General features: G+C 40.5%; 1 protein-coding gene across 1 annotated transcript in view; it reads left to right on the top strand.

The window, feature by feature from the left end:
• The window catches only part of si:ch73-22o12.1 (nectin-2), a 76,734-nt gene extending 54,275 nt beyond the window's left edge, over window positions 1–22,459 (top strand). The window contains exons 7-10 of the mRNA XM_053326443.1: window positions 18,657–18,792; window positions 18,977–19,034; window positions 19,194–19,277; window positions 20,745–22,459. Coding sequence (XP_053182418.1) covers window positions 18,657–18,792; window positions 18,977–19,034; window positions 19,194–19,277; window positions 20,745–20,957 — 491 coding nt within the window. The 3' untranslated portion in view covers window positions 20,958–22,459. The remainder of the gene's footprint in view (window positions 1–18,656; window positions 18,793–18,976; window positions 19,035–19,193; window positions 19,278–20,744) is intronic.
• Window positions 22,460–22,670: the final 211 nt, after the last annotated feature.

Genomic DNA, 22,670 nt, shown 5'->3' with positions numbered 1-22,670 from the left:
CCCAACGTGAAATGCTTATAAATACAAAATGATTATCACCTTCACAAACGTGGTTGTGGTGACAACAGTAACTAGTTTATCCCTCAAACCTCCGATCTGACCAGCCTGCCTTCAACAGGCGGAAACCTCAGCGGAGAATTATGCTCTGTACAGTGTGTGTAATAGCTGGAACTTCTTTGTTGTGTGCTAACAGGGTATAAGCTGCAAAATAGATGGCATTGAGCATTCACAGCGTGCGTGAATGCAGGACTCAGATTTTGATTAATTTATGTTCCAGTACATTTCAGATTTCCCAAGTCATTACCCTCCCAAACGACCATCATTCCCAGAAGAGTCAGACAAACAAAACTCTTGCGTGCTCTGGTCTTCATGTCTCTCGTTCTGTTTGTTGACTTGGTGTGGTGCTATACATGCTCTCTGCGGGGGTCTGCATGTCATCACATGGCCCCCAGTTCAGTGGCGAGTTATTTATCTGTGTATTACACACACTGTCCAGGTACTACCCGCAGGTCGTTTATCCTACATAGCTTCCTACTATCCTGATATATGGAGCTGTTACATTTCTGTATCACAACACACTGCCTGCAGAACAAACACACTTGCAAACTGTGCAGCTGGTTTGTCATGGTGTGTGTCTGGCTGCGTGAAAGGGTATGTGTTTGTGTTTGTGTGTGTGTCTGTGTGTGTGTGTATGAGTTAGTTTTTTTCCTGGTCATTTATCCTATTTTAAGGCCCTTTACTCTGCTGTCCTCCTCTTAATACCACTTTTGCTCTGGTGCTTCAGGGTTTTTTGTCGCCTATTATTCATTAGTGTGGGTAGGTGGTAGCGGTAAAAAGAGATTGAGGCGGTGTTTGTGTTTAATTTTTACACTGGCGTTTACTGTTTTTCTTCTTGTGCAGCAAGGAAAGCACAATAATATTTTTGTGGCACACATTCATGCACATGTGATGTTTTTCCATGTAGATTTAAATGCAACCCCCCCCCCCCCCCCCCCCAAAAAAACAGAACCTTATAATATTCAATTATTCAATTCATTGTCATATATGGCAAAGAAAAACTACAAATTGTCACATATGAGAAGCTGGAAGCAGAAAATGTTTGCTTTAATTACTGAAATGATTATTCAATTGTCAGAATAGTTACTAATCAAATCAATTAATCGATTAACTGTTAAGCAGCTCTTAACATATTGAATAAAAGTAAATAAATGTTATGTATGGCTATAGCTAATATGGTTATAGTTCAATTACTTTTGATGTTTATTGGTTAGAACTGGTGTGCATGTGTTTACGGGATATATTTGCTAATTATTTTGGCATTTTATGAACTTGTAATCACTGTGTGTTGGTGGTAGCCTGTGTATGTGTATATGTGTGTGAGTCCCCCTTTCAGTGAGTAGGCAGCGCATTACTTGTCTTGGTGCAATGAGCCAGGCCTTGTATTAGGCAGGTTGAGCTGCAGGGGGAATTTTGTAACACTTGACCTGTTTCACTGAGTCATTTGTGTGGATGGAGAAAGAGAGGGAAAGAAGATGAGAGAAAGAAAGCACACACGAGGGAGGGAAGGAGGGAGGGAGGGAGGGAGGGAGGGAGTTAGGGGAGGGCAGCGGAGAGGAGGGCAGCACGAGTGGTTAGGGTTGATTGGAGGGATGAGTGACAATGAAAAGTGATCGAGAGAGGGAGTGAGAGAACAACAGCTGGGGGAGCCGGAGGGAGGAGAAAGGAGATGACAGTGCCTTCATATTTCTTCTTTCTTTCTTACTTCCTTTCTCTCTCCTTCTCTTTCTCTCTCACCCATCCCTCGATTCCTATCCTTCATTCGGCAGCCTCTCAGGCAGGCCTGGCTGAGTCGCCCCGCTCCTCATTACTCACCCCTTCAACCTTAAAGGTCACAAGCATGAACCCGGCACTTTAAAATTCAAGAATATCAAACTTCTTTACATAACTGTTGCTGCCTGTTATTGGTGGAGCGTGTGAGTTTTTTGTGTGTGCGCATGCATGCACATCCCCCATGTTTTTGTGTGTCTCCATACACATGTTGTTGTTGAAAATACGAGATGCCAGCTACCCACATACATATTAATAATGTGGTTTTTCATTTGGGGAGCACAGCTGGTGGTCTCCTGCCTTGGAGGAAGAGTTTAAGCCATATATCTGCATCACTGGCTACTTATTCTCTCGCTATCCCCTGTTCCTCTTGTCCTCACATCTCGTGTGGGTGTGTGGCTGTGGGTGGAATGACTATAGGATAGTAGTAAGGACAATGAAAGACACATTAGACAATGCTGAATGGTTGATTCACTCCACTAGCCATGAGACTGAGAGGCTACAGCAATGCTTTTTTAAAGCTAAATTCTAACATCAGCACTGCCAAAGTTAATGCTGTATATAATAATGTTACATAATGTTCACCATTTTAGTTTAGGGTGCCATCATGTTAACATTGGCTAATTAATACCAAACACAAAGTACAGCTAAGACTGATGGGAACCATTAATTTAAACCAAAATATTAGACAAATTTAAAATTATGACCTGATGATGACAATACTTGAAAGTCTGTGGATCACCAAAGTTACTGCAATTAATTCTAATGAGAGACATGAGTGATTGTACCAAATGTCATGGCAACACCTCCAATAGTTGTGGAGACATATCACTCAGAAAACCTGTTGATGGCGCTGGAGGAAATGTCAGAGAAAATAAAAGTAATTTGGATTCATCTATGCATCCAAAAGTTGTTTGTGTATTTCAGCTTGGACCAACACACTGACATTGGCATTCTCAGATCCATGCCAACAGCATGACTAAAGAAACATTTTCTTGTTTACCTCTAGTGGTATGCAGATAATTTTGATTTATTTGTCCAGGTTCTGGGATCCACAGATTTTAATAGAACTACTCTTCATTGAATAAATAGTCGCCATGACAACTATTCACAGTGAGGACTGTACAGTAGATGAACCTAAGTAACAGGGACACTGCTTTTGCGAAAATATCAATATATGTTTAATTTTTCTTTTCAATGTTTGTTTCTTTTCACCTGAAGTGTTATGGAGTGGTGGCAGAAGTCTGGAGATGAATGTCATAAATTTCACAAACTCTCTGCGTGGTTAGTGGAACAACATGTTTTTTCATAAGTTGGGTGAACCAAGTCTTAAATACTTAATGTCTTGTTGCTGCTGTCCCAACAGTGGGTCAGTCATTATAAGCTCATGCTGTGCACCCAAACAAACCTTGAACTCTCAGAACATAATATGAAATTCTAGTGCAGTTCCTAAGTGACTAAATGTGTCAGTCGGAAGTTTGTGAGAATGTTAATCAAATGATGTACAGGAAATCAAGAGCATTTTCAGGTGATGGAATTGTGAAGCCATAGAAAACATTGAGCCTTGTGTATGAATGTTTAATTTGATTATAAACATCATATAGTTTCAATAAGATAATTTTTTTCCTACATCATGCGTTAGGAAGAAATAGCAGTTCTCTTTTGGTTCTATCAAAAACGCATCTCTGTAGGGGGAAAAAAAGTTGATGTTCCCTCGCTCCCTTTTTCTTCATATCTGCTTTCATTACCCTCCTTGTCCCCCAATCTCCCTTTTCGCCTACTCTGCCACTCCTGCCACAACCGCGTATAGTACAGTCGTAGCCTTTCGGTGCTGGTGTGACGGCTGGCGTGGCGACTGCTGGCTGCAAGCACGTCCTCTGGTGAAGCGAGCCCAGACGTCAGTCGAAAACAGAGCCTGGTGTTTGGTGACATTTAGCATTTTACTGCAAAAATTATGCATCAATGTTGACATTCAGCCTTATGCATAAAATTCATGATGTATGTGGCAGTTCCTGTAGGCGCTGCAGTGAAAGAGAGGCAAGGAGTTTGTCACAGCTGAGGCACGGACACACACATCTCCCCACTTACACACATAAAGAATAATATACCCCCTCCCACACACACACACAGACACACACACACACACACACACACACACACAGACACAGACACACAGACACAGACACAGACACACACACACACATACACACACACACACACATAAATAAAAGTCCACGCATACGAACAGTCATCATCAAGCTTTATGAATACATTTGAAAGTAATGTATTTCACGTTTCTTTTCATTCTTGTGTCCTCATTATGGATTCAGAAAGAACTCCTTTTTCTCACACACACACACCTCTCCCTGCGGTACTTCACTTTATTCATTCTTCGTAGATTAATTCCAGGACGACACTTTTTATGATCCCCAATTTATGTCAGCAGTCAGGCAGACCTCCCCTCTCTGCTTCCTCTCTTCTTATCTCCTGTGCCTCATGTCTCTGTCTCCCCTCTACATGTGCGCTCAATGAAACAATGGTGCTTTCTAGTAACGAGCAATGAGTTTGTCAGGTTTTAAAAGGAGAGGAAGACAAATGGAGGGAGGGAATGAGAGGATGTGAAGATAATGGGTTTCTGTGGTGATTAACATTCCACAGTGGCACGTCAAAGAAAGTGTGACTGTCTTATTGTGTCTTTACTGACAGCCAAATGAACGGAGGTCTCGGGACTGGTTTCGTAGATGCCACAGAGGGTAATAACATACCATGTCTAATCTACATCTAGGGCGCAGGGGTGTGTCTGTGTGTCAGGGCGTCTGCACACGTATCTCTGTGTAAACTAAGTGTGACACATTCACCCTTTTCTTCTTTTGATAATAGCCCCACGTTTACACAATGCAGCTGGCATGGCGGTGAGTGAGCTCTTATCCTCTCGGTCAGTGAGTCAGCCGGCAAGCTGACTAACCGGTCATTCAGTCTGTCAGGTGGGATCGCCAGGTTTCTGCCATGCTGCTGTGACACACCTGTCACCTGGAGCAAGAGAGACTGATCCTGCAAGTGTGTGTGTGTGTGTGTGTGTGTCTGTGTGTGTGTGTGTCTGTGTGTGTGTGTGTGTGTGTGTGTGTGTGTGGCAGGAAATGGTGTTAGGAAAAAGCTGCTACTCTATTATGCTGAGAATGACATCATTCCTGCTGAGTGAACACTGTTGACGTGTGGGATTTGCTGAAAAGGTGGTAAGTGCTATGCACACACGTGCAACTTGCACCTGCCATTTCCATCATTAATTTAACTGGCGACAAAGAAACATGTAGACAGTAATGAATGTATATGGAACATAGATGTAGGTATAAAATATCTATTTGAACTGTGGCATCTAAATGTATAACTGAGAAGTGCTTTAAAAAACTATGTAAACTGTGTTACTATTGTTATTAAAGATGAAGTGATCAATGGATTTGCCAATCTACATACAATTGAAATTGATCAAAACCTATTTTGAGTCGTTAAAAGAAAAGAAGAAAAAAACAACAACTAAGAAGTTACCTAGTTCCAGTCTTAAAATTTGGAAGAATTTGGTGATTTTCTTCTTCTTATGTGATAATTAACTGTCTGGGTTGTTAGTCCAACAAAATAAGCAGTTTTGGTATATGATTGGCATTTTTAATATAGTTTTGACATTTTACGGATCAAAACATCATTGATTAATAGAGAAAATAACGGGTAGGGTAATCCATAATGAAATAATTTATTTGCAACCTTCATTTTGACTGTTTCCTGTGAAAATTGCTTAAAACGCACAGAACCAAATTTATCAAAGACTTTTCACCTTATTTAGGTTGTGTAGTTTTTTTTTTTTGATTAACAAGTAAAGTTGTAAATTAATTAATTAAAATACTGTTTGCGTTAGTATTTATTCATATAAACAATTCTACAAACAAAATATAGTCCTCATTTTATTAACAAACTATAGAAAATATCATCTACTTGCAAATATTTCTCTTCAGTGTTAATATTTGACTTGTGTATTAAAGTTCATTGCAGTTTTGTGTAGGTGGCCCCAATGGGAATCAGACTCTTAGACCTGATGTTAGAAAATCTCATCCTGAGCTATAAGAGGACCTAGATACAATTCTGCCTCAGGGTTTATCATCAATATTTCCTTAACTTTTTATGCTAGATATAGGCCACAAAGGCTTTGCTAATCAGGTAGTCTGTCTGGAGGTTGCTCATAGATTCAAAGCTAAGATCAGTTGATTCTCCCCAGTCCCTGACTTTGATCCTAATGTCTCATCCACCCTCAGATCAAAATGTACATCCGACTCTTCCCTGCTGTTCCGCTGGGCTGTGCATGCACCCGCACACAGTCAGGTGTGCTTTGAAAGCTGAGCAGAGCAGACAGCTTTTTGAGCTAAGTTAAGCCAGGGATTAAGGAGAAATTTACTGCCCAGGTGTGTGTAATAGTATCTATTTTTGTCTCTGCCTTTAGAGAGAAATGCCTGGTTTTCCTCAGAACGGCAGCAAAACCCCCTTGCATCATCCCCGGCTGTTACCCGCTCCTTTTGCACAGGTGTTTTTGTAATCCACACACACTTGCAGGCGCTTTGACTGTACACTGTATCTTGTCTCTTTTTGTGAGCATACTGTTGAATATGTGTGTAAGTGTTGTCTACACATGTGCTCTGTGTGTGTACATGTATGTGACTGCGTTGGGTGTGTGTGAGTGTTCCCTCTCTTCTTGCATGCCTAACTGGCTCTGACACATCTGTGGCTTTTCCAGGCGAATCATGGCCGGTGCCAAACTGCCAAGAAATCAATGCAACAGACTCTGCTCTCCTTCTTTCCCCCTTACATTGTCCCTCTCCCTGCTCCCCAGTCTGCCCCCTCTTTCTCTCTCTCTCTCTGTCTGTCTCAGTCTCTTCTCTCTCCTTTTTTCCCTCTGTCTTGCTTAGAGCCCTTATTAAAAATGGAGTGAGTGTGTGCTGCATATTTAAAATGGTCATGGATGGATTTAAACGGCTGATGGTATTCAGTGTCTCCTCAGGGAGCTGCTATGAGCCCTTAAGCTGACTCCTCTGACTGGAGCCTGACTGACTGGTGAGCACACACTAAACCTCTAATAATGACTTGTGTACACACAGTCAACCCAGCGCTGCCATGCACGCACACACAAGACACACACACACAGGCAGACGTGCATGTGTGTACACACACATTATAGCACACAACTGCTCAGTTGTGACAAGGACGCTGGTCACGTCCGTTATTCATGGAATGGTTGCAATACTATGAGCAAAAGCTTGTGTGTGTGTGTGTGTGTGTGTGTGTGTGTGTGTGTGTGTGGACTCATCGGTCAATAACTCATTAGTTTGCCCGCTTTGATGTAGCAGTGTGTAAATGTTTTTTAAACGTATTTGAAGACATTCTTACGGGTGCACAGGCGTGTGTGTGTACGTATGCGTGTGCACGTGTGTGTGCGATCTCAACAATAGCCAGGGTAGATGTCACACTTAGCCCCTTCAGGCTGAGCAGCAAGTCTTGCTGTCATGTTGTCTTTCATGCTGGCTTGGATTTGGGCTTCAATCTGCACCTAAGTGTCCTTCACTGAAACATTATTGATTACCCCACACACTCTCAAATACAGAACATAAATACTGCTGCTGTGAAACACACACAGACTAGAACATGCATTGATAAACAGACGCCCCCACATAGAGGGGAGGGCAGGAGGATCTTAACAGGCAAAAATGAGAGGTGGAGGAGATTGAGGAGTTTGGTAATGCATGCATATTCAGATGAATAGTGCATAAAAGAGCATTTCCAATAACTAACCTGCGCCTGCAACCATTTTTGGTTTGGAACAATGAGATCAGTGGCATTGCCTTCAGTGCATTCAGTACAAGGCGGAGGATGAGAATGTAGATTTATTCATTATTGATGCTGCAAGGGTTTTTAACGCCGGCTACTTGGTGTAATTCTGTTTGATGTATGTATGGCAGTTTTATGTCTTTCATCCGTGACATGTGAGGGTTAAAGCGTGTCCATAAATGTGTATATTTGCATCTGTGTGCATGCATTAGCAACCATGTCAGTTTGGATGTTGATTCCTGTGTGCACTTGTGTTTTTGTGCTTGTGCAAGGCCTTGACACGTGTGTGCCTGCTAGCATGCATGCTGACATCTCCGTGTCTGTAAATTGAAGGGGCCGGCCGGTGAGTTAGAGCAGCACTGTAGTGTGATGTATAATTGACAGAGCTGCACACATTCAGAAACAATGACGACCTTCGAGAATTCTGACACATTCACAACAGTTGCAGAAATCAAAGGAGGTACACACGTCTGGTTTCCAAAATAGTTTTTTTTATCCTCAGATTTATATACAGAAGCACAGATTTTATGTGTAGTGAGTGTGTGTGCTTACAAAATGTGCCAGAATATAAGTTGCAGCCTCTCTACCAATGCATAAATCATCAGCACTCTATGCCAAGCAGCCAATCAACCACACTTAAACACTAATGAAATCATTCTTTATTCCAATACAGATAAATTGAACTCTGAATGCTTTCTTCTCCACCTTCCCATCTCTTCTGTGTTCTATTGTCTCTGAGTCCACCCGCTCCCGCTGGCAGTGCATAACTGAATGGGAATGGAGGAAACGTCTTTCTTAATGAGCATTGGAATTCGAGTTCGGCGAGAGCATAGTTTTTGGGTGTCTCGACAGCTCATATTGTTGTGGTTTCTCTCCAGGGGCATGGGATGAAGAGGAGAGTGAATGAATGTTGAGGGCACGCAGGGCCATTATGGCTCTGTGTGTCATTAATCAGTGGCTGATGAGAGGCAGTTTGAGGGAGAGATGGGCCCTATTACAGCGATGGCACTCTCAGGACTCCACGAGGCTCTTTTAGACTGCCTACTCTGCGGTCAAACAATACAATAGGTACAAACACTATAAACAGCGCTTGAAAGGAAATCATTATCCCACACTAAAAAAAACCCCCAACAAATTCTGCATGCAAATCATTAGTTTCTTGTTATCAAGCTGACAGCATGTGACATTTTTAGCTTTTCTTGTGCCACCCACCCATCTCGGTTCCTCATTTTCTTCAATTGCTTTTCCTTCTACATATCTTCTACTTCTCCACCCTCCAGCTTGAATCTTCTATTCTGTTACTTCTTTCCTATATGTTGTACACTCTCTCTCCCCTCCTTCTCCATCTCTGTCTCTTCCTCTGTGCGTTGTTTCCTCTCTGGCAGTCTGTGTGAGGAACTTGGTAGGAGGGCGACATGAAGAGCACTCTCATGTGAGTCGGCGAGCGTTGAAAGAAAAGGAACTCACTGACTCTCCACGCTTTAGAGAAAGAGGGAGGGAAGGAGCGGTAGCCAAGTCCTACACTTTTTTTTTCACCCCCTCCTATCTTAACATTTCTGCACAGCAGGCTGCTGAATGAATTGCAGTACACAGAGGCTATTACAGTGTAGCATCCTGGCTGTAGGGAAGAAATCTAGAGGATAGCAGAGTTAGGGGTTTTATGTGTCGCCAAGTGGTGGGTAATGAGGTGAGAGTCCCTTCTAGCCAGAGGTTAGCAGTGGTTAGGAGGGCAGGTAAACATACCAGCTGCTCCTGCCTGCCTGGCCTCAAGGCCGCGGTGACACTGGTAGTGGAGGAGAGAGTGGTGGCGGGGTGGTGAGGAGAGTGGAAAAAAGCAGGGCAACAAGATGGATGGGAGGCCTAAGGGCATCATGAGGTAAAATAGGCAGCTGGATATTCTCAGATTACAACATTTACTGTAAGTTACAATATTAACCCGGGGTGATGAGGTTACCTTTAAAGCCCGTTTCCATGACAGCAGATAGTTACCTCATTTTAAATTATAATCAGTCATAAGATTCAGGAAATTGCTGCGGTTACCTGATTACTTTCAGGTTTACAGGCATTTTCTTGTGTCACATGTAATAGACATGAAGGACACCTGCTGTTATATGAAAAACCTTTCTAGTTTCTAATTTTCCCTCTTACATGAATAGTTAGACTTTTTGGGACATGATCTAATTCGTTTTCTTACTTGGAATTAAATGAAAAGATCTCAAATTTGTGCATTAAGTACGGAGCTTTATATCTAGAAAGTGCTTCGCTTAGCATTGGGAAGTAACAGGGAACTCCTAACCTGGCTCCAAACTTCAAAAAACTGCTTACCCATGTATCTACATCTCAATTATTAACATGTTTTATTATGTTTATTAAATCAGTACACAAACACAAGCATAAAAATGACATTTGTTGGTTTATTTTTATTTCTTGTCAGTTACATGGTATAATCCACATTACATCTACTAATTTACTAATTTACATCTTTTTTAATGTCTGTTTTTGTACCAATTAAACACAAGGATGTTAACCAAAGAGCTTTAGAGACTTTGGACAGAGACAAGCTAACTTTGCCCCTGTTTCCAGGGTTTATCCTAAGCAAAGCCGCTGATCTCCCAGCTCCAACTCCATACTGAACACACAGACATGACACACAGTGTTATCAGTCTTCTCATGTAACTCTTGGCAAGAAAGTCAATAAGTGTATTTTAAAAATGTCAAACCATTCCTCCCAACTTTGATTTGTTTGAGGGATGGGCGAAAATGTAATCCTATGATTAATTGACTTTCCACTGAGTAGTATTATTTCATTTTGTGATATTGTTTTATGGGATTGTTCCAAATGATTCCGAGCAAACTATAATAAGAAAGTAACAAAATCAATTATTTAAAAGTTTTCTCTGATATAATGGTTAACAGCATAACATCGTTAATTACTCTTGACATCAAATAGTTAATTCATGTCATTTTTGCGTGCATTTGATATATCATGATATCATATCATATCCAGCTCTAACTGAAGGCTTTGTATTAAACTACATTTTGTATATTTGTCATAACTTAAATGATAGCTGTAGTCCAAATCCTGAAGTTGTTTACATTTAGATCACAGATTGCATCTTGAATGTATTCCTTGAAATAATCTATTTGTCTGAACAGAAAATAGTATAATATAGTATAATCAATCATTATTGAACCCTAATTACAGGATTTAGAACAAACATAACATAAATTACAGATACAATAGGGCTTCGTGCTGGTCAGTCCTCGGGCCCTAAATATAGATGCAGCACACATGTTGCATTTTGAAATCCCCACTTCAGTTTTGATACAGTACTGGAATTTATAATTAGTTTAATGTGTTTGATATTTAGAAGTGCTAAAATCGATTCAGAATTTAATGTGCTTCCATGGATGTGAGAACAATCTGACCTGTGCTTTTTGAGAGAGACAGACAGACTCAGACAGACACAGACAGACAGACAGACAGACACACACACACACACACAGACAGAAAGACACACAGACTTAGACAGACAGACAGACAGACAGACAGACAGACAGACAGACAGACAGACAGACAGACAGAAACAGAGTCCTTGTAGTACACCAGATCATTCATGTCCTGAGTGGACAGCTACATTTGGCTAATGCAAGTTCTCTTTCTCTGCTGGCTGCAGCCGACCACCTCAGTGCCAGTGTAAAGTGGACTGTAAATATTGACAGGGAGACAGCAAGAGCCGAACAGCGACCTTGTCAGAGAGGGAAAGAAAGAGAGAGGGAGATGGAGGGGAGGGAATGATGGAGCAGAGAGAAAGAGAGGAGGAGGAAGGGGAGAGATAAAGAGAGAGGGAGAGAGAGAAGGAGAGAGAGTTTCTGCTTTCTCCCAAGGCAACTGAGTGTGCTTTGATGCACTGTGGCAGGGAACACACTGTCTCCCCAGAGAGGGAGAGGGAGAGCAGCGCCTCACTCACACACACACACACACACACACACACACACACACACACACACACACACACACACACACACACACACACACACACACACACACCATGCAGAGTTTTAATATACCACACAGCTTCTTATAATGTCAAAACGCACACACTTGCCTACACTCGCACCAGGGCTGGGCAATATATCAATATGATATCGATATTGTGATAGACTAGCATGGTGCATAATTCATTTTTTTGTCCACCGGCCAAATGGCTAATGAATGTTCTAATTTTACAAGCCACTTTATAGATTACCGTTGTCTTTTTGGCTAGTGAGTGAAGCAAATCCAGCAGCCACTTGCATATTTTACCAGCATTTGGCTGTTGGCTGCTGCTAATTATGTGCCCGGGAGACTAGATACCATCTTAGATTTTGGATATTGTAATACGAGATATGACTTAAGTGTTTCCTGGCTCAACCTATAACGCATATGCACACTAGCAATACTGTATGTACACCCAGTCACAGTGGTGGTGACATGAATTTAATCCTAAAATGGTTAAAATACATGAGGTAAAGCTCTGGAATCACAGTAGATTAGATATGACTGGCATCACTGATCTGCCCAAACCAAAAGCTCGCTCTCACTCACTCTCACACACACACACACACACACACACACACACACACACACAAATACATAAAATTCAGTCAGCATTCAGATTCAGATTGGTAGAGTCTGTCCTCCCGGAGCTGTTCAACCAGTCGTGTTGTCCGAACAAGCACAATCAATTTGATCTGATTTGCTCCGTGCTGAAATGAATTGTAATGGCATCATGAGCGCAGTGAATAGTAAATGGCAGTGATGGTGGCGGTGATTGTGGTAGAGGGTGTAGCAGGTCTTCAACTGCCATAAAATTAATGTCAGAAGTAGCTGCACCACTCAACACTGTAGCACTTGCATTGATTGTGAATAATTTAAGTGTGTGTTCGTGAGGTGTAGATGTGTGTGTGGCCAGCCTGCAACTCATGTACGTATCCTGTCAGTGTGGCCACAAGCTTTACTTTGTTCTTTTTGTCCTTTTTTTCTCTTTTTTTCTCTTTCTTTCTCCTTTTTTTCTCTGTTCCTCCTCTTCCTCCCTTATTTTCCTCACTCTATTATATGTAGTTATCTATGCAGTTGATTATTAGGTTACTGTATTACCAGGGTGGTATGCAGGTGTCAACACAGCTCAACCTTAGTGAATGCATCAATAGATGGATAGCGGTGTATATTTTACCAATTTAACCTCAGAAATTTAAAGGCTAGGATTTTTCTTTTCTTTTAGTGAGCAATGAGATTACATGTACTGTTCTTTATCTTAATCTCTTTCAGAGGCCATCAATTCATTCTGTCCTAATCTCATCTCCAGGCTTTCTGCTGTGACCGGGTAGCCTTGTGTTTTTTTCTATGCCAGATAGCTCTGTAGCCTGTTTCTCAGCTTAGTTCTCTGTAAAAGACACTAAAAGGCTTGAGTTTCAACTGAAACTGGTTTGTCTCGTTACATTTCAAACTTAAGGGAAGACTTTAAGTTTCGACTGACATCTCAAAAACAACAAAGAAAAACTTGCCGCCATTAAAAGGGAATATTAAATTTAAAAAAAATGTTTGCTCCTTCAAAGACATTATGGTGGTGGAGTGATCAAACGTTGTGGATTTATATAATTAAATAGACATTTTTCATTTTGCTGAAAAGCATACTTGAGAGCAACTTAAAAGATATGAGGGAGGAAAAGAGGGAACGATGACACACGGCACAATTCACAAGTGAGACAATCCCACAACGTAACCGCCACATGGCTAAGGCTGCAACCCACTGAGCCAACAGGACGCCTCAGGCTTTGGATATTTTGGTCAACTGTTCTTTTTTAAGTGAAGCTAACCCATTAGGAATGAATTTCATCTCAACTAGAGAAGGATTGTTTTTCCAGTGACCAACTAATCTTTTAAGCCAAGACCAATCTCACCTATATCTGAACCTTTTTCTCTACTGCATCTACAGGACTCTACAGGATGTAAATATCTGAGTTTAAGGTTTGTTAGTGGGCTTTCTGTGACATGCCGTGTGTGTGTCTGCACAGATTTGTGGAAGAGGTCAGAGAGGGTAATAAAAACAGGCTTATCTCTACTCGTTAGGCACAGGAGATAAGAGATGCATAGGGAGAAGCTGCAGATTTGTGCTGTCGTATTACCAGGCCAGACAAGCGAATCCCAAATTACACCGGTGATGGAGCAGGATGACAGGAAAGAGGGATGATGGGAATGAAGGAGGGATGGATAGAAGGAGAGGGGAGGAGGCAGAGATAAATGCAGCAAAAGCCAGGCCTGTACGGGGAGCTGAGAATAGGCCAGCGATGTTAACCTTAATCCCTTTGGGGAGAGCCGTAAACACACAGGAAGAGAGAACAAGAGATTGAGTGGAAAAGAGAGGGATGTGAGATCTTTGTCTTCCCGCTCTGTCCTTCATCCCCTCAGCATGTGATCAGTCAGTTGCAGGCAGCTGCTGGGAAATCCCTCTGTACTTATCTGAAGCCAGCCTGTTAATCACAGCCTTCATCTCACTTGGCTCTTCCTCCTCTCTTTTGATTCCTCTCTTCTCACCTCCTCTCTCCTTAATGTCACCCTCCCAACCACTGCTGTTTGGACCCTATTGCCCTCCTTGACTCATCTCTCGATGAATCCTCTTTCACAAAGCACTCCAACCTCGTTTAAGCTTTTCCTTCAGTGAGTCATGCACCTAGTTTTTAAGGAACTGTCTACTGATTTTTTTTTTCCAATGTAAGTATTTTTTAGACAGAAATTAAGAGAAGAGGCAAAACTGAAAAAACTTGTGCTGATGGCTGCAGAAGTGCAGCTGGAATTCAGCCATGCATCTCAAAAGCTCCAGAGATTCTGGTGGTATTTTCAACTTGCTGAAGTGGGTCTGTGATAATTTCAGCCAACCATCCAGCCTCATCTCCTCTCCCTTCACTCCCTCCTCCTCGGTGCCTCTTGGGAGAGTGGTGGTCTATGGTTGACTGGCTGGCCAGGAAGGCAAGTGTGAACGAAGGAGGGCTCACATATAGGAAGAGATAGGCGTGTATGTGACTGGATGGCCCCTGCATTGATCTGCTCAGAGGGAGGGAGCTGACCTTTAACTGAGTTTCAACTGTGGACGACTTCTCCATTCACAGTAAAGCAAAACACCACTTGATTCAGTTGGAGATGCAGCTGCTGTCTGCCTTAGGGCTCCTCTCCACTGAGCGTTGGGTGTTTTTGACTGTTGCTTGGATGCTTAAATATCTATGTAGATGTGTCTTTTTGTATGCATGTGGTGCTGGTCTGGAAAGGAAAGGCAGCAGGGCACGGGGGCACGCTGCAGACCAGCATGTTGGTGTAAATATGTCAGACTGAGTGATGAGGATACGATACAGGATGCCATCTGCCTCTTAATACAATGCTGTGTGGGTGTAGGTGTGTGTTTTTTGTGTTTGAGCGTGTGTGCATGTGTGTGTTTGGTATTAATGTACTCTATGTGTGGGTAAGTGCATGTCTGATTGTATGTCCTTGGCAAAGAGCTGCAGGGATTTAAACAGGCCCAGCAGATGTACAGTGCACGTACAGTATACACACACACGCACATGCACACGCACACATACACGTCTTAGTCTGGGATATTTCATTAGTGCAAGACATGGGTGGTGTCCAGGGCCAACACAGAGGGCACGGTCTCGAGTCAAGTCATTCACACAGATGCATCACACCTCAATACTTAAAATTGGCCTCCTTTCCTGCAGCTCTCTCTTCTCTATCAGAGGTTATCTGAGTGGAAGGAACAGCTTTCTACCTGAAACCTGCTGAATGGAAATGGCATTTGTTGGATAATGACACCGTAAGATAAGGCAGGCAAAAGGGGGGGGGCCTCTATAGAGTTTTTTTAAAAATCCCGGGAGGCAAAATGGAGGAGGGTGGTGTGATGATAAACAGGCACGGTGCTGGAATGAGGAAGCAGTAACACAAAAATACTCAAAAGACAAGGCAGGTTTGAGGTTCAGAATGAAAATGCCCTGTGGCTGTTCAGGGGTTTGATTTTATAGAGACAGAGCACCACCATGTGGCAGATGGATTGTACTGCGTCAAAATGATTTTTATGTGATGAAGCATTTAATGCCAAATAATTGCAACAGTTGGTAAATTGAATAGAGCCTGAACGTCTGCCAGTACTTTGTGTCCAGTCCGTGTCGTTGGATTGGGTCTTCGTAAAATCAAATCCTCATCCCCATTAAACACCGTCATGACTTTGAAATGCCGCAGTAAAATGTTCTCCACACTCCCTCATGACTGTCCTTGTAAAAACTGACTAATTATTTATCATTGTTCATTTTAAAGTTCTTGTTCTTTTATAACCCAAAGTCTTTTTTTTATTGCTGAGCTGAAACAAAGTATGTTTTACAAGCTCACTGTTAGACACTTTTTAAGATTCAGACAGTTACATGAATAATTAGTTTTCATTTCAGGCAGCCGCCATTCTGAATATCCTCTCCAGCATAAGAGCGGCGTGTTCTAGTCACTTTATTACAGAACAGCTGAAAACCTTTAATAACCTCTTGGCTGTAAATCCAGTGTTGGGGGATGCTAACCAAACAAAATCTATTATTGTCCAAAGAATTCAATACTATTATTTTTTTTGATATTTTGGAGATTGCTGTTGCTGGGAAGTGATTCATTAGTAATCATTATTGAAGAGACTGAGATCACAGAATAGTTTCATTTCATAACTTCTGCAAAGAGAAATATGTTAGTAATATCAAGATATTGTACCAACCAGTATCCCAGAAAATATCTTGTCTTATATCACAGTACAATTAATATTACATAATATATTATATATTCTAATATTATATAAAACTTGATTTTTTCCTGTGGTTATATTCATTTTTATGCATTTTTATGATAAGTATACCGTAGTATTTGTAATATATTGAAAGAAAAATACAGTTCCTTTACATCATATATTGTTATTTAAATCCAAAACATTTAGATGAGCTGATTTCTTTTTATTAATCCGATTATAGCGTCTCAGCTGACAGATATGCTATTGGGAAGGTACTCAAAGGAAATGTATAATTCATGTTTGATTTGAATCTTGAGAATGACGTATGAGTGCCGTGGCAGCGTGTCCCCCCTCCAGAAACAGAAAACTACTTTAGATGCAATGAGGGCACCACATGTTGGTTTTGATCCCAAGATAGGTGCAATATAAGTTTCTGCACTGCAGGAAAAAACTATGTGAAACTTACTCGCAGATACAGTATGTAAAACTTTGTATTTTTTTAAGTCCATAAAATTTGACAGTAACCAGGAAACCTTTTTATTTCATCTTTAAAGAGCCGGAAAGCTTAGCGATTATTGTTGTTATTCTGCAGATTAACGTGCATGCTGTGCTTTTTTTTTATTTCTTGTCTTTCATTTTGTCATTTAGTCAAGTACAACTAAATCCCCAAATCATAACAATAACATGACAGAGAATTCATGTTTAAGATAAATGCTTTATAACTGACTCACAATAAAACGGATAAAAGAGAAAGGACAAGAAAAGACAGTATGTAGGGTCAGAGGTAAGAGATGATGTCATGGGTTGTAATGACGAGTAGAGAAAGAGGTGATCATTAAGACACCTGTATATGCCAAAGAATGGAAATTATTTTAGGCGATATTCAAAGTAGTCTATTGTTAGAGGAGAAATATAATTAGCGGACTAAAAACATTTAATCATGACCCATCCAATTACCAGGACCAGAGTTTGTTCTCATCAAATGAGCTTCAGATCCTCTCTGCCCTTTACCGCCCCCTCATCAGCATAATCCCCTGGGAATACCGGCGGATAATGAGCCTGGTTGCACCTTCAGTAAACACACGGAGTGTGCGTGCGTGCGTGTGTGTGTCATGGTTCATGTTCAGTGTGGTCATGGTTCATTAGTGGAACCTCTGCATGATTCTTCTGGTTCTTCTTAATCACCCATGTGACTAAGAAGGACCTAATCAAGCTCCCTTCTGTACTTCACCAGCACGTGAACACACACACACACACACACATGCAACACCCCCCCCTCCCCCCACCCCCCAATATACTCATTACTGTTAGTCCCTTTTTTCCTTATTAGGCCAGCCTTAGTCATGGGTCTTACAGTGCTACAACTTCAAATATCTGACTTTCTATCATTTGAAGGCCCGAAGCTTACAACGCATCCTATGGCTGCCTCCTTCTTCTTCTTTAAAGCGACTATAATCAATATTTTCCATAATAACAATATATAAAATAGCCAGCAAACAGACAGAGTTAGTGACTAATTGTTGAACATAGTGCAGCATGGATCAAGAAATTTAATGCAGGTTTATAGAAATAGTTTGGCATTTTGGGAAGTATGTTATCTGGCAGAGAGCGAGAAGAGAAGATCAAAATCACTCACATATCTGTTTCTTGGCTCTGAGAAGTTGCCAGGAAATAAATAGTTTGGCTCATCGTTTCTTGTAAACATTTAAAACACAAGCTGTAATGTGTTGTTTAGGGAACTTTAGATAGAGATGCAGGGAGGCAGATTTTGTTACCTTCAGACAGAGCCAGGCTAGCTCTATGCTAAGCTAAGCTAACCAGCTGCTGGCTGTGTATATCAATTTGACACCAGAAAGTGAAGAAGTATATTTCCCAAAATGTCAAACTATTCCTTTTAATTATTGCTCTCTTCCTGTGAAATACTGGATTGTTAGGCCTATATCTCATCGGGCAAATGAAACATTCACTGATGAAACTACTCATGACACACTGACATATGGGGCTAAATAGACATAGCTTTAAAGGTTACAAGACAGAAAGGTTGGGACAAACTGTTGTAAAACTGCATTTAAGTAAAGCTGTATTTTAAATTACATTAGCTGTGCCCCCTGGCTAAATTGGGAATCTACATCCATTCTTTGATTTTTTCTTATTGTATTTTTTCTCTTTTCACAGGTACCCGTCTTCCAATGAAAGGTGCCACCACAGGCAGCATCGTAGGAGCCATCATCGGGGTCATAATAATCTTGGCCATCATTGGAACAGCCATAGCCATGTACCGCAAACACCGTAACAACAAGCTTAATGGAGAGTGAGTATCTGTGTGACTAAATATGTGTGGATAACCTCAGTTCACTTCAATGTTATTTTTTTCATGTCCTGGTGTTTATTCTGTGTGCTATTGGCAAATTGGTCCATTAGATGAAATGCCACGCAGCATGTCTCATATTTTTGCAATTTAGTAAACACGACAGCTGTGTGTCTTTGTGTTTCAGTGGTCCACCCAAGTACAAGCCCCCTCCACCTAAGAAGACAAACAGCTCCGCTAACAGGGTGAGTCACTGTTGATAAAAGCTTGTGAGAACAACATTATAATTAATAAGACAATTGTGTCAGGCTTTTGTACCCAGAGGGATAGCTGTGAGCAAAGCTATCAAATTTGGTATTTATTAATTCCTGATAAATATGGATTGACGTGTGTGTCCTCAGCAGACGATCACAAATTCTGCTCCAGTGGCTGAGGACAGACCTCTGCAGAACCAGTCCTACAATATCCAGAGTGATGAGCCAGTCACGGTAAGAGTGTGTGTTGTAACTTAAATGTATATAAGTGATGTGTTTTTAAGTTTGAAATTCACACACTGATATGCAGTAACATTTTTAGCTCTGTTGCCTTCTTCAGTGGTTGTTTCCAAGCTGTTTCCAGTTTCCTTACATATAGTCCATTGATTAGTTTTGTGCCTTATAGATTACAATAAATATACAAAACATTACGATAACCCTTTTTTTTTCTTCTTCTTTTTAAAATTTATTTTTGGGCATTTTTGTGGTCTTTATTTGTAAGTAAATGGCATAGAGGCCGACAGGAAACAGGGAGAGAGAGGGGAATGATGTGCAGCAAGGGTCCATTGCCAGAGTCGAACCAGGAAAGCTGCGATTACATGGCATGCACTGTAACCACTCCACTACCAAAGCACTGCATTACTAAAAGTCTTAATTAAAAAATAAGATGTGCTGCACTGGGTCAACAACAATAGTGTTGGTAATGTTTAAATAAGAAATTAGATGCTCTTCAAGAATAGGGCGAGTAGTTGAATAAGAAGGCAAAAAAGATTGTAAGTCCATGTTATTGGTTTGCAGTCTAAAAAGAATCCAGCCTGATTGTACATTTTAAAAGTCTTTATTATATCATGAATAAATGAACACATCTTGATTCAGAGTCTAACATTTCCATAAACTTTTAAAAATGTATTTTATTTTATTTTTTACAAAAAACATGATTTAGTTATTATTGATGCATTATTCAGACAACAGCTTATAATAATATAATACAATACTGTTCCAAAAATGAAGACCTCAGATATTGTTAGATTGAAAAGCAAACATCGAAAATTTAAATTTGCAACTTGAAGCTTCTTTAAGGGATCTTTGGGATTAACATCTTGAGTGGATGCTGAAAATAAGTGATTTTACGTCTAACATTGTTGTGCTATTATTTCCATAAACCATGAATAATAATAATAATATAAATTACGTATCATATCAAAATTTAAATAATTATATGGCTTCTTTCAAATAATAGTACATTTTATTGTTTCAAAATGAATTCATACATGTAAATGCATGGATGAGAATTTATATTGTGTCTTTGATCTATTTTATATTACCATTTATTATTCCATCCCTGAGATTAAGATTATTACTACTGGATGAGTTTGCAATCATACCCAGACTAATATACATAAATATAATGTGGGATAGAAGCTAGAGGAGTGCACCATTAAATCCTTATTACTAAAACAAAGTGGCACAGAGATTGATACTGATTCACCCAGACAAAGACTTCATGATTATGTCTATATCTTTTTTGTCTTTATTCCCTTTTACTACATTGGTTTTCTTCTTTTAACACTGAATCTTTCCCACTGTTTTGTTGCTGTTGTGGTGTGGAACTTCTTTTTGTATATGTGTATTTATGTAAAGCATCTTTTTATTACAAAATGTATTATTATTAATCATGGAGGACGTATTTTACCTTTGCAGGACCTGGATGCCCACCATGATGATGATGATGATGGTTACGGTGAAGAGGACAGGGAGCATTACTACTCTGCTGCCCCCTCTGGCTGGGATGATCCCGGAAACAATGAGGTCCCGCCTTTCTACATGCGCACAGACCGTGACCCCCAGGACTATGATCAGGGCCCCAATGTCAACCGCGGGGACAGCTTTGTCTCACCCGCCATGTTTGTGTGAGGGTAAAAGGGGGTGTGAGGAGACATGGTTGTGTGCTTGTGTGTGTAAATATGTGTGTGTGTGTATGTCTGATTGGCTCGATGAACATTTTCTGCAGGCTTAAATGAGACATTTTTTTAGCTCTGTGATGACTTGTGAATGTGAACATTTGATTGCTTTCCATTTTAAAATCAGTTGTTTTTTCTGAAAGATATTTATATGGGATCATGTTACCAGTACTCTTTATTTTGAAGTAATCAGGTTCAGCTGTGCATTCAGCTGATCCGCTTGAGCCAGCAAGATGCAAAATGTTTTTAGTGTATGCACATCTGTTACAGACAGCTTTAAAAGAGTATGATGAAATTATTATCAATTGTAGATAAGACAAAGACAATGTTTTAAATACCTTTTACTGCTGAATGTTACATAAAAGTCAGAACACATTTGGAAGTACACTAATGCATTGCAAGAGCCTGTAACAGATGGAGGTCTCTACACTAAACTGCCTTGCATTATTGACTGTGGAGCTGTCGTACACATTATGGTCACTGACACAGCTTGGTTAGCACAAGCACAATATGTGGGTATTACATGTTACCTCTGTCTAGTCTTATCTGTCTGTGTTGTTGGTTCCCAAACCCAGCTGGTGTAAAACAGGCGCCCTATGGAGAAGCTATTAGCTGCAATTAATCTGCCAGGACCGAGACGAGACTCACACACCGTGACGAAATCGGGGTGTGTAAAGGGCTGTGGGGGACGAGGGGGGTGACGGCTAGAGCAATACTATATATGTGTTGATGTTTCAGTTTGATTTGATTAGTTATTGATTTTATGTCTTAAGCATCTGGTCTTTGCTTCCTTGTAAAAATTTAATGACACTCAGCTTAGACAAAACTAAAGAGCTAGTGACTGGTTGAGCATGGATGTACAGGCCTGTCCTTTTTTGTTTTGTTTTTTAAATTGTAATATTTTTTACTTTATCCATTTTACTGTATTTTTTTACTTGCATCCATCCATAAAGCCATAGTAACACGGCACTCATTTGCTCAAACAGTGAGTTGCCACAGCCTTTTTTTTTTGGGGGGGGGGGGGGGGGGGATATCTGTTACTTTAAAAAAACTATAACGTTTTTTTGATATTTTTTATAATTCAGTTTGTCTACTAGCGTGCTCAGATGGATTAGGATAAATCTGGATTATGTCCATGAAATCTGTTGCAACTCATCTCTCTAGTGGAGGATTAAATAGTTCTTTATGGAGTTCAAATCGGGGGTTGACACAGAGCCTGCTAGTATATTGATGTCTCCATCCATGATCAGGGTCAAAGGATAGACGGGTCACTGAGTTGAAGGTAATTTTTTTTGTCTTTGTTTTTTAGTGCCAATTTTATCAAATTGCCTTTTAAGAAGAATGATCTGTTTTGTCCTTTTGTTATTTGTATTTGATTCTTCATGGATTGTATTTTAACAGTCATCTAAATAGTTACTGATTCAATAAAACATTTAAATTCTGTTTAAATGATTTATCATGAGTTGTCATGTCCTTATTCATTGCTGCAACTATTTTTCACTTCAGTTGTAATTGCAGTTTTTCACCATGTGGTAGCAGTATAGACTGAAAATATAGGAGAGATTAGCACAACTGACAAAGCTGCAGCCCTGACTTTTACTTGCTCGTGTTGAATGCAGAAAATATATTAATTTAAAATATTATAGAGGAAGAAAATGATTGCTTT

This window comes from Scomber japonicus, chromosome 10 (genome assembly GCF_027409825.1).
Source record: "Scomber japonicus isolate fScoJap1 chromosome 10, fScoJap1.pri, whole genome shotgun sequence".
NCBI lineage: Eukaryota > Metazoa > Chordata > Actinopteri > Scombriformes > Scombridae > Scomber > Scomber japonicus.
The sequence above is the reverse complement of the archived record's forward strand: the minus strand, read 5'-3'. Positions and strand labels throughout refer to the sequence as shown.